Below are 13,779 nucleotides of genomic sequence, written 5' to 3'. Positions count from 1 at the left end.
CTTGGAAAAAAAACCCAAGTTATAAATAGAAGCCTTCTCCCTTCATATTTTCTTGCCCCAAGTTGAATGCGCTTTCATTCAACTTTTTCTTTGTCCCTCGTATTTTCCGCCGATGCATTTCTGGAAGTCAGTATTGGCATAGGTAGTCATATTGGCATAGGTAGGCATAGGTAGTCATATTATGGGCATTTCGAGAACTGACACTGGTAGTCAGTATTGTAGGAAGAGAATTGGCACGGGTAGCCATATTGTGGGAAATTTCGAGAATTGGCACTGGTAGCCATATTGTGGAGGGGGTTTTCGAGATCGGTTCTTACAGTGTAGTAAGAATTCGATAACATAGATCTGGGCAGTTTTATCTTGGGGACGGCGTGGTTGATAGTCTGCTAGCACATTTTGGGCAGTGCTACAAAACGTTTTAAAGAGAACGACCTGGTCGTGACTCAGCCAGTAAGTATTATCTCGTGCCATTTAGAATTGCTGCAAGCTACGGTTACAACAGCAAGTTAAAAAATTCTCTATATGGGTTGAAGCCATGTCTAAGATAATGATACAAGTGGTTTGACACTTATATGTTGAAGCTTGGTTACAAACGTTGTGAGTATGATTGCTATGTTTATGTGAGAAGCCTTGATAATGTTTCTTTTAATTTTTTGCTACTTTATTTTGATGATATGTTGATTGATGCTAATCATTTGAGTGATATCAATGAGCTGAAAGTCATGCTAGGAAAGGAGTTTGATATGAAATATTTAGGGGTTGCTAGGAAGATTCTTGGGATGGAGATTCACGGGAATATGAGAGCTAGAAAACTATGGCTCTCCGATCAAAGCTATGTTGAAAAGATCTTAGATGGATTTGATATGAGCGATGCTAAAGTAGTGAGTACTCCATTGGTAAACCATTTTAAGCTTTCCCTAGATTAGTGTCCAAAGATGAATGAAGAGAAGAAGTACATATCAAAGGTTCTATATGCCAGTGCAATAGATTGCTTAATGTATGCTATGGTTTGTACTAGACGAACTTGGCACAAGCAATTAGTCAAGTATACAAGTACATGTCTAAACCAGGAAAGCAACATTGGGAAGCAGTCAAATGGATTTGCAAATATTTGAAGGGGGCTAAAGGTATGAGTATCATGTTTGGCAGTCAACAGAGTAAGCCTTCTATTATTGGTTATATTGATTCAGACTATGTAGGAGACTAGATAAAACAAGGTCCACAACGGGGTTTGTCTTCACCCTTGTAGGTGGACCGATTATGTGGAGATCATCAATTCAGTCTGTTGTTGCTATGTCCATAACTGAAGCAGGGTATGTGGCAGTTGGTGATGCTTCTATGGAAGTCTTGTGGCTTATGAGGCTAGTAAACAAATTAGGCCTTGAACAAGGTGGAGTTCCGCTACATTGTGACAGTTAGAGTGTTATCTTCTTGGCAAAGAACCAGGTGTATCATGCTAGGACCAAACATATTGATGTGAGATTTTACAAGATCACATAGTTGGTAGCTTGTGGGCAGATACTATTGCAAAAGGTTCACACTTCAGATAATGTAGCTGATATGTTAACCAAGCTGATTACCGTTGACCAGTTCAGGCATTGTCTGAGCTTGCTAAACATTCACTGATGCTAGACTATGAAACGCCCCCACCCAATGATGAGAGATGGAGATTAATGATATTCATCAAGATGGAGATTATTGTGCAATGACTCATATTCTCTATATAACAACAATACAAGTTATGAGTTTATCCTGATGTAAAGAAGTTGAGGTAGAAAGTTATATATTTATGTTATGTAAACCTAATGTAACAAGGAGAAGAATAGTCAAACACAAATCTTTATTCTCTAATAACACATAGTAGTAGCCTCTAAACGCTTCCGGAGACGTAAGCACAATTGGTCGAACCTCGTTACCAAATTTATTATGTTATTCTCTTTTCTTTATACTCTTTTACTATTTGATTGCTCGCATGTTCCTTATAATAGAATCGAAAAAAGTGACACAAAGACATTTTGATGAGTTATGAAGGAAAAAAGAATAAAAATGATAACTTGATTTACTAATTTTTTTAAATGATAAAGTTTATATATATAAAATATACATATTTAATTACCTTAATGCTTTTAAAACATGTATTGCCCTTTATATAATAAAATAATAATATACATAGGCTAAATATTTTAGGGCTTAATCAATTATGCACACCAGGGACATATACAGGATGATGAGATGCACAACAAAGACATAATAAGTTTGATATTATTGCTAATTACTTACTACTAAGTACTAACAACTCCTTCCTCCCTCGCTAATAATTCATTTCAAAAAACTTTGTATGGAGACACATGTAACACGTTATATTTGAACACAATTATATTTTATGGTTTTTAATACTATTATTTAAAATAAATTTAATTAGAATTAAAATATTAATATATTGTCAATATCTTATCAGTTGTATATATATAGTTTCGGAAGTCTTTTCCTAGTTGCTTTATGGGGCCACAAAGGCCATTAATCATTCACAAACCTACTCGCAATTTTCTCAACTGGAGACATGGCATCCACTATTTCAGACTTCACAACTTCCTGCATAATAAAAAACAAAGGAAATCTTTCAATTTTCGTCATACCCCAAACTATTGAGCATATTTGTCAATTGTCATAAAGAAATAAAGGAAAGTTACAAAATATGGTTATTTATTTATTCATGTTCTTTTGCATGTTAATAAAATAAATATCGTGTTTTATATAATTCACTTAAATTCAGCCAGCAAAGTCAATAGCATAATAAATTATTAATAAATTACTCACAACCCCACGCTGCAAATTTTTTAGTCAAGATAATCAACTCACAGTTTCACACCATAAAATTGAGAACACATATGACATAAGTCTTCTAAAAAAACGTGGTTTAGTAAGAGCCTTACACCCGGGCCTTTCATTCCGCTATTTTGTTTCCTCAAAGCTCAACGACAAACGAGATTAACGGTGACTTCAAATTAACACACACTTGTATTTATCTACAATTGTTTAATTAATCTTTATTAATATTGTATATGGGGTCAAATTGATAATATGATCAAAAGTTCCAGCTAAATCTCAAAATGATCAAAAGTTAAAAGTTTGATTTTCTAATACTGATACTTATTAGAAGAGACTGTCACACGTCCCAAAAAGATTAGTTTTTTACTCATAGGATAATAAAATATTATTGTGAGTACAAAAAAATTGAGGAATATAATAATATAGTGATACATGAGTTCAACCAATCATCCGTTATTCATTTTATACACTGACAGTATAATAATTTTATTCATTGTCGATCAATCATTCACTATTCATTTTTAATCATAATTAACTCTTCAAAAAATATAATGCAAATGAATAAAATAATATAAGAACAGTATATAAATCTTTACATTAAAATTACATTAATATTACTCGCTTCAATCAATAGTCCACTAAATAAATCATCTATACAAAAAAATATATCCTAACATTAATGTTGATAAACTAATAAAAGTATAATAAATATTTTTATGTATTGATAAAATAAAAAAGTGTGTCCCATTGGTAAACAATGGTTTAGAGATACAAAGTTACAAACAAAGGTGAGAGTATTGTCTTTTATATTTCACAATAAATTTTGGGTAGAAATAGTTATTTTCATTTATTTTATTTTAAAGGAAAAATAAATTTTGATCAACGATCAATTTTGACTGATATATGATGCATTTAATTGTTTATGCGTCCTGGCATGGAGTCTGATTTACCAGTCACACCGACCAATATATTACTATAGTTTATTTGTTGTCTTGTCAGGGTAATCTGTTTTTTGCACGAAATTGTATCCTTCGAGTTTAAAAGTTAAATCCAATATTTTTCATGCTGGATTTATATTACGATTTGTGTCGTACTATTCCGTTAATTCTTTTACTACTGTATAATGGGTTTTCTAATCATTGCCCTGAGCATAATGTTTAAGGAATAAAAATTTTAAAGTTCGTCTTAAAAAACTTAGAAATTTGACTATTAATATTAAATAATATCAATTCTCAATATGAACTTTAATTTCTTTTATCCTTTGTACATTATATGTTGTCATATTAAATAATGATCCAAAATATGTTATAAATATAATAAATAAATAATGATTAGAGAGATAATATATTGTCATTTTTAAGAACCCTATGGTAAGGGGATATTATGCAATCTCCAACTTATTCAAATACAAGGTGATAAATTTTCAAAATAGCTTATTTTGTTAAAATAAGCTAGTCATTAGCATATATCTCTTAATTTTTATCGATCACCTTACCCGTTGAAACTTTAATAACCAGTGTTGTTAAAATCATACAAGTTATCAAACCGGTTAGGGTACTGATGTAATGATGTAATGGTATAGTGATTCAACTGGTGGTTCAGTAATTAAACCGCATGCCTGTTAAAGCGGACATAAATGCTTATATATATATAAACCTAAAACAAAAAAATTCAAATAGGTAAATACTCAAATTTATAATCTATATTCATAATCTACTCAAAATTCACATAAACAAACAACTTCAAGTCTTTAGCAAATTCAAAGTCTAAATTATAAAACATATATCAATTCAAAATTATCACTTAACAACTGCAAAATATAAATAAATGACACAAATTCATAACTCACTCTACAAAACAAATAAATTTGGAGTGTTAACATTTAACACCAAAGAGTCAAAGTTGTCTCATATCGAGATTATAGTTTTGCATCAAATCATATCTTCAGACCGTACTCCAATATTACACAAATGTCATTGAGATTACAGACAAACGTTAGGAACCAAAATGTGTAATCTAAGTATGCATTGGAAGCACATGCCTTGAAGTGTTAAGAAATGTTGGAAAAATAGGTTCCATTGTAATGAGTTTTTAAGTTTTTAAGTTTTTTTTTAAAAAACAATATGTGTATAAACCGACCGGTTCACCAGTTTTTGACCGGTTTTGATACTTGGTTGGTTCAACATCTGTATTGTACCGGTTATGGGCCGGTTCGCCGGTTTCCAATCGAACCGGTCGATACGGTATAGTTTTTACATCATTACTAATAACTATTGATCATCGCCAATCAAATTTCACTTCAAATAGATGGTTAGATGAAATTGGATTATAGTTTGAGTGTAAAATTTATATGCAGGCAGTTTAAATATACTATATAATGTCAGTATACTATTTAATATTCATTTTTTAACTTTGTTGAAGAGTTAATAACCATTGAAAATAATTTGAGGACAATAGATTAACAATGTATAAATCTTTTACACTTTTAATTAGAGATGACAAAACAAATTGCTTGACCCGTTTTGTGTGCCCATAAATGTCTACAAAAATTTAAACAGACACATACATGCTCACATTGTCTTAACGAAAAAGTTCAATGCACTGCCCCCAACGGGCTAACGCACGACCATCAGACATTGTTCAGTAATTAAATAAATAAATAGTTCATATAATAAAAAAAAATTAATAAAGTAGTTGCAGATAAAAAATTAACACAAACTTTGACACTTCACATTATATTGCAATTTTTTAGAGATTAAAGATCATATTACATCATTAATAATAAAAATAACATTACACCTTTCTTAAATTTTCATTAAACTATTTCCGTGAGGACCCATATTTCCCAATGGAAATACCCATAGGCTTAACAAATAAAAAGCACATGGAAGAACGAGCAAATAGGCAGATTTTATATACTCTACCTACAAAAAAAAAATACAAATTATCCATTTTACCATTTATACTATTAATGCATAATTTCTTTTTCTTCTTGTTTTGGAACCCAAAAAATTTGATGCCTAAGCAAAGATACCCCTCCTTCTACCCAAAAGGACAGATGCACATGCAGGATGTAACGCCTTAACAGCCGATGGGACCCAAAACAATGGCACCTTCAGTAATTAGGCACCAAATATTTGGATGTTAATGTATTATCCGTTTGGTGGAGTCCACGGCTCAGTACTATAAAGATACCCAAAGCCAAAAGCTCTTTAACGGTCTTATACCAGCATTTCACACCAAAATACTACACAAACCTCTGCCACCGTCAACCTTAACTGTCAGTGACGCTTCTTCAACTGTTTTTTCTCGTGCTGCGAGCTTGTCGGAGAAATCAGCAGTGGCGGCGCGTCGAACAAATTTGGCCTCACTCACAATGCAGCTCCACCTTGTATCCGCGGTGTTTTTAAGCATGTGCTTTGGAATTGTGGTAGTATACGCAAAGGGGCTGCCTCACCATGATGTCATCGACTCACATTGGTATCCCGGCACCGCCACATGGTACGGTGATCCAGAAGGAGACGGTAGCACAGGTAAACACTGACTCTTTGAGTTAACTCAATGAATTCAACATCAAAGTTTAATAATCAATAACTTGTTATAACATTTTGGTTAATAAAAACGGTGATTCCCACACCAGTTTCAGTACACTAATGATCAATATCTATGTTTGACATGTGTAACAATTATATTACACGTCACATAACTCTTTTAAATTGTGATCATAATTATGAATTTTGTACGAATTACTGTGTAATTAAAATATATTTTTGAATTGATGTAACCCAAATGCAATGTGGTTGCATTATGTTCAAATGTGACGTTGTTGCCTTGTTGCTTAATACGGACATATCATTATTATAATTCAATACATTTCTATCATTGTGTTCAATGTCACAATCATTATACTGTAAGGTTGATATAGTTGTGAAGGTCACTGCAACCACAGTTTTTATGGTTACATTATGTGATATTGTCTATAATTTTAATCACTGCTATATTTTTTATTGATGAAAAATATGTTATTAAGTGATGAAAAACAAATGTTGTATAAATATGAGTATGAATATGCCATATATAGTATGCTTAATTTATTAACATATGTTTGTGATTGTGAACGTGGGAAATGATAATGAAGGAGGAGCATGTGGATATGGTACATTGGTGGATGTGAAGCCATTAAGGGCAAGGGTAGGTGCGGTGGGGCCGTTTCTATTCAAGGGCGGAGAAGGGTGCGGGGCTTGCTATAAAGTGAAGTGTCTGGACAAGGGCGTATGTTCCACGCGCGCCGTGACGGTTATAATAACGGATGAGTGCCCTGGGTGCCCTTCTGACCGAACCCACTTCGACCTCAGTGGCGCCGTCTTTGGGCGAATGGCTGTTGCTGGTGAAAACGGTCAGCTCAGGAATCGAGGTGAAATCTCAGTCATTTATCGAAGGTACTCAGCACAATCCATGCACACCTTTTGTTTTTACTTTTTTTTTATCTTGGGTTTAGGGTCCACAACCATTATATATTTCCAAAGATTGTTTTTTAGTTGTCAAAATCTGATCAATTGCATTTGTGTTGAAAATCCCATCCCGATTATAATTAGTGTTGCATCAATTGCATTTGTGAGGAATAATCTATGGAGTAATATCAAGGTTGTGGAAATATTTGAAACTGCAGCCACAATCATTAATTAGAATGTTGCATATAAAAAGGTCTTGCATATTTCCCCCTAATAATGTTTTCTTTTGGTATATTTCTCGTTTTATCTAATGAGTCTGACTTGTTCATACACTTTTTATGTAAATTGCCGTAAACAGGTTGTCCTTTTTTATTTATTATATCGACTTGTTTAGTTATTTTTTAAAGTAATTATTTCAATGATTTGTTTTATGGAGAGGATTATTCATGAATTGAGCCAGTCCAAACATATTTTTAGTAATATATTATGCAAATGGTTATACATAAAAGAAAAAGAAATATGTTATGTAAAGATATACATTGAGAAGCAGTAAAATTCTTTAAGAAGCCAACTGTGTTATTACATGAAATTCACCCATTAAAAAAGATGTCACCGAGAGTGTTAAAAATGAAAACGACTCCGAGAGAAGAGTTGTTCGTTTTACACTTTTTTGTAAAGATAAAAATATCATTATATTTATATTTAGATGATAAAAGTATCACATTGCTATTTTTTCTTTTATTTTTATACACTTTCCTTTCTAGTATAGGAGAGTCTTCACCTGATAAAAATGCAGTGTGTTGCTAATATTTTTCATATATAATTCAACTGATTTGCTTGTGCAGTTATGAAGAAATTGTAGATTTTCTGGCATTTGCCCCAAGCGCATTTTGACTATTGACTAGCTCTTTTTTCTTCTCATATTTTTGAGTATGGATTAAAGCAAAGGGAAAATTATACTGAAGAAACTCTGCTATTTTTGCAGAACTCCATGCACATATCCTGGCTATAATGTTGCCTTCCATGTTAATGAAGGTTCCACACCTTTTTGGCTGTCACTTCTTGTAGAATTTGAGGATGGAGATGGGGACATTGGGTCCATGCATATAAAAGAAGTATGCACCTTTCTTCTTTTGTTGATATTTATTCCTTAATTATCCCATTCCCAACCTATTATCTATATAAATAAGAATAATAAATTGCAGAAAGATCTGAAGCATAAGAGTGAGAGAGAACCTCGAATTAATTTAATAGCCGGAAGGAACATATACCTTCTTTAATTAAAGTGCAGCAGGGTAGTATCCTAGTGATAATTTGCATGTGATAATTTGCATGTGAAAATATGTGTTGAAACATGTTACCAATTGTGCCTGAAAGGCACTGCTGCCTAAACGTGCTTAAAAGCATTACGGTTATCAACTTTCTTTTCCTGATAATTATAAAGGCAAATAGCATGTGCAGTGTGGACAATTCCAAATGTTGTGGATGTGTCTCCCTAAGTCACGTTCCAATGCCACTTTCCAGCAGCTTCATCTTTACACTCGTAATTTAGATTCAAGAGTAGTGTTAATATCCTTGTATAATTGTGACAATTATTTTAAATCATATCTTATATATTGTCTTGTATTAATAAAAATATGTTTTGACAATTAAATTTTTTAAATCTTTATTATTTTTTTGTTTTTGTTTCACCATTATTGAACGAGACAATATATGAAACAAGAATTTGAGACAATAGAACTAAAAGCATGTAATTGGGGAACTCAAGATAATTGGCATTATTATTTTTTCCAAAAGAAACATCTTTGTCATATTTAAAATCAGATGTGACAACTTATAATTTTATAAGGCAAAGTAAATAAATTTAATAAATAAAGTAATGAGAAATTAACGAGACTGATTTTCTTTCATGGTGATTGGATATTTGTATTAACAGGCAGGGTCAAGTGAGTGGCTGCAAATGAATCATGTATGGGGTGCTAGTTGGTGCATTACAAGAGGACCTTTGAAAGGACCTTTCTCTGTGAAACTAAGCACATCTACTGGGAGAAGTCTCACTGCTAGAGATGTTATTCCAAGAAATTGGTCTCCAAAATCCACTTATACCTCTCGCTTAAATTTCTTCCCTTAGGCTTTTCAACTATACAAGCACCACCAAGCCACTTTCCAAAGGGAGCAATTAATTAATAACCACATGTTACCAGTTTTATGTTTTTTTTTAAATTTATTTACAGTGGTAACATACCTTTTTTATTATTATTATTTCTCTCGTGTGCAACTGTTTGTACTAGATGTTATGTATAGCCCTCTCCAAAAAAGGAGAGAGAGCGTTTAGTGTTGAATTATAAATGTGTGTACTGGGTCGCTGGGCTTTAAGTTAATAAAAGTAATGAATTTTAGATCTTGCCTTGATCATTTATTATTATTTGATTGCAATATGTATTGTTAGGAGTGTCTTTTTTTAATGAAGTGGTAGGATTAGTTTATTATGAAAATAATTGAGTAAATATTAATTATTTACTATTATATATGATAAAGATTAAATTATAAAAGAATACATTTCTTAATAAGAATATGATCTTTTAAAAAATCTTAAATCTTGAGTATTGGTGATTTCTTCTTAGGGATGAGCTAATAGATATTTATGTTGCTAGGCCTCTGGGCCTAATACTAATTCTGCACTGTATGCAGATAAGCCCAAAAGTACCATTCACCCTTTCAAGAAACTCAATGAGTTTGTGGAAAGGAAACCAATGAAACTACATCAGTTCTATTTTAATATTTGCCTTATGTAATCAAATGGCCCTCAAGTTTAGCTCGCCCATAGTACTATTCAGCATTCAAGTAATGAATGTGTGGTCCTTTCTAAGCATTTGTTTGATAGGGTAGAGTTAGAGAAGAGAGAAAAGAAAGAAAGAAAAATTAAAGAGAAGTTAAGAGTTTCTCTCATTTGGTTGAGAGGAGAAAGAGAGTAAAAAGATGTATGTCCCACAAATTTTTTCTTCTTCCCACTTATGAGAAGAAAATGAGAGGTAAATAAGTAAATTTATATAAAATACCAATAATACCCTCAAATAATTGATCTTCTAATTTTATATCTTATTTTCTATTTAATTCATAATAATTATTGATTAGTAATTAAAAGAAAGTTGCATATTTCACAAAGTGATACTTTTGTAAAGAAGTAGAGAGAAAATGAAAATTTGCATATGAAAATTTTCCTTCAATTTTTTTATTTCATATATTTTTTGTTTTAAATACAACTAATATAAATAAGTCTCTTTTGGATATAAAAATATCAATTAAAATTATAACATTTATTTTTAATTAATAATAAAACAAATTTTTCTCTTTCTCCTTTATTTTAGGGATATTTTTATCATTTGAAGCATAATATCATCTCCTTCTCATTTTCTATCTAATCAAACAAGAGATAAAGAAAAGAAAATATATTTTTCTATTCATTTTCTCTTATTCCAAACATCACACAAATCTACTTTATTTCTCCTATTTTTCTTTCTCACGTCTGTTTTTTTTTCTTTTTTTTTTCTTGTACAACCAAATAAAGTCTAAAGTCTAAAAAGGTAATAATAGGTTTAGATATCTAATTACACTATTTTAATTAGTTGGACTTTCAAGATCTCCTTAAAAAACTTTAAATAGCTCGAAGACATGCAAGTTAGTTAAACCTAAATTTTTTATTTGGTAAGTTCTTGAGTTGGGTTGATACCCTATATTTCAAAGTAGTATAGTTCACCATCAAATGTGTTGATTAATTGATGGGAGTGCTTTAACGTATCCCAATTCTTCAATTTGAGTCAATAACTAAGTTAAATATTTGTTGAGATCAAAGTTTGGGTCACGTAAGAGTAGAAACTTACTTAAGCTTAACTATTTACTCTAAAATCATTAGTTGTGTATCCATCCTTCTCGATATTTATTTTTATTTAATTATTAATTTCAAACATTTTTTTTTTGCATTTAGGGTACTTATAATAAACAACAGAGTTAATTATATTGACACCCCTGAGTTTTAGTGAAATTACACAAACCACCCCTCTCTTTTTTACACATACACAAACCTCCCATAGTTTTTATACTTTCATTACACTGACCACCCTTGTATGAGAAATAAGTGTATCTTTTAAATTAAAATATGATAATTGCAATTAAGTTAAACATAAACATAGTATATTGTGAGGAAACTTCCAAATAATATACAAGTCAATGTATCTTTATTATTTTTTGTTACAAAATGCATCAACAATTCTAAAGATATATTGTTTAAATCGTTCTTATACTATATCGTAACGAACCAAAAATAATAAAGAGGTATCGACTCATATATTATTTGGACTTGTCTTCATATTATATCATGTTTTGTTTAACTTAATTGCATTTATAACATTTTTTGTTTAAAAAATCACATTTATTTCTCATGCAAGAGTGGTGATGTCATTATAATTTACTCTAAACAACATGACACTAATGATTTTTTTGCCATTCCTATCCACCTATCCGGTTTTTTGCCATTCGTACCTCGATTACTTGTTATTAACTTCAACATTTAAATACCGCAACTTTCTCAGTGTTTAATTAACCACATTATTATGATTTTTTAAAATCCTTGATAATCACGTTAGAATCATCGTTATCGTGCCGTCGCGGGTAAGAAATGTTGATGACCTCATGGGCCGGTGATTGGGCCCACCTTGCCACCATAATCAATTATAACCTAAGAAAATAGTAATTTAAAATATAACTTACACAGTCAATGGAGAATAGCTTTGTTTTACTCTTGTCCTTATTTGCATCTCGACTATTTTGCATATGGAAGAGACAACTTATATCATATACTAGGATTAGAGACCGACAGTTTTTGTAATGAATAACTTTAGGGTACTGATAGCAAGTTCTTATAGTGAAAACTGAAAAGGACAATCATGTTATTTATACATTCTACGACCAATTCTTAAAACTTCCTTTTTAATAAAGCTTAGAGAGCTCTATAATTTCTCTTACACGTCATTATTTTCTTCTTTACCTAATAAGAAAGTTATATATATATATATATATATAGCTGTATGTTAAATATTATTGTGAAAATAAATACAACACTTTATGATCTATATATTTAATATATTACTGCATAAACGTTTGTTTTCATTAATATTTATGTTAGCCTTTACGTATTCATTAACATTCTCCATAATTCTATACTAAACAAACATTTAGCACATGTAAATGAAATTTCAAATTACATAAATTGAAATGAATTTGAAGTTGCATGAAAAGAAATGATACTTCAAAAACAAATCTTAATAAGAACGGGTGAAAGCTACCTTCTTACCTGACAATATAATAATGTTCAATTCTTCTTGTTTGAGGGCATACTGACCAAAGAGTGCAGTAAATCTTAAAAAAATGATTATTTATACTTAATATATGCGCATGCTTGATGATGGGCCGCAAGTTTGATATTTTTAGTTAGATAACTCTATCTATGGCAAATGCATAACATACCTATAGAAAATTCTGTAGCATGGATGATACTCTGCATTTAGCCATTTAAGTTATAAGTATAATATATATATATATTGTCAGTGTAAAGATTTATACATAATCATTGCATCATTTATCATTTATTTCTATTACTTTTTTAAGAGTCAATAACAATTAAATATGAATGATGTGTGATACAATAACAATGTATAAAACTAATATATTATTACTTCAATTTTTTCATCTTAATTTATAGTGATTGTGGATTAACGACCTGACCTGTGTATATCTAGTTATTGGATTAAAGTTAGTGTCATATTCCATTCATATATAGATATGCAATCGGTTCTATCTCATTTGGTTGAACGCATAGCCATTTTCACTATAGTTGAACAGTTGAGCAATGGAAAACGTGGGATTGGTCTTCTAAAAATACAAATGCTACGCTATGCATCAATATGGTGGTGAATATACATGAATGAATTACTCTTCAAATTATATAATGAGATAATATCTTTATGTCATTTGCATTTGAATTTTGAAACAAAATATTAGGATCAATGTATCATTCTAACAATCTTTATGTTTTTGTTTACTTCTAAACATAAATTGAAAGTTTATGGTGTTAGAAAAATGGTTTTGAGATCAGGTTGGATACTATTCAATTCGTGTGTTGTCTTATACTTGGCTTCTATGACACACAAAAATCATTAAATTCCATGAAACATGGTTGTTCAAAAATAATTAGTGACTATTATATATTTATATGCTGCCATAATCTCAAATTTATAATTTTTTATTATTGTTGAGTTTCATACTTGAAATCATCATTTATTATATATTTTTCATTTTCATTTATTATATTTTTCTGATGAAAATAGTAAAAGCAACTCATAAAAATTAATATTATAATTAAAAAAATATGAACTGAGAAAAAAAAAACTTAAACCAAACACCTCTTAGATATTTACTAGAAAATGATACGTAATATGACATA

At 30.7% G+C, this 13,779-nt stretch overlaps 1 protein-coding gene across 1 annotated transcript; it reads left to right on the top strand.

The window, feature by feature from the left end:
* Positions 1 to 6,042: 6,042 nt before the first annotated feature.
* LOC109337171 (expansin-B3-like) lies at positions 6,043 to 9,641 on the top strand. The gene is made up of 4 exons (XM_019574086.1): positions 6,043 to 6,362; positions 6,968 to 7,268; positions 8,266 to 8,395; positions 9,217 to 9,641. The coding sequence occupies exons 1-4, from the start codon at positions 6,206 to 6,208 to the stop codon at positions 9,409 to 9,411; spliced, it is 783 nt and encodes a 260-aa protein (XP_019429631.1). The 5' UTR covers positions 6,043 to 6,205; the 3' UTR covers positions 9,412 to 9,641.
* The last annotated feature ends 4,138 nt before the right edge of the window (positions 9,642 to 13,779 follow it).

Source organism: Lupinus angustifolius, unplaced genomic scaffold, assembly GCF_001865875.1.
Source record: "Lupinus angustifolius cultivar Tanjil unplaced genomic scaffold, LupAngTanjil_v1.0 Scaffold_2_187, whole genome shotgun sequence".
Lineage (NCBI taxonomy): Eukaryota > Viridiplantae > Streptophyta > Magnoliopsida > Fabales > Fabaceae > Lupinus > Lupinus angustifolius.
Note: the sequence above shows the minus strand (reverse complement) of the source record. Positions and strands in the feature narration are given on the sequence as shown.

Excerpts from the sequence above, each read along its gene's own strand:
- LOC109337171 (XM_019574086.1), top strand. The coding sequence starts at position 6,206 with ATGCAGCTCCACCTTGTATCCGCGGTGTTTTTAAGCATGTGCTTTGGA. Across the intron at positions 6,363-6,967 it reads AGAAGGAGACGGTAGCACAG|GAGGAGCATGTGGATATGGT; the intron begins GTAAACACTGAC and ends ATGATAATGAAG. Across the intron at positions 7,269-8,265 it reads ATCTCAGTCATTTATCGAAG|AACTCCATGCACATATCCTG; the intron begins GTACTCAGCACA and ends CTATTTTTGCAG.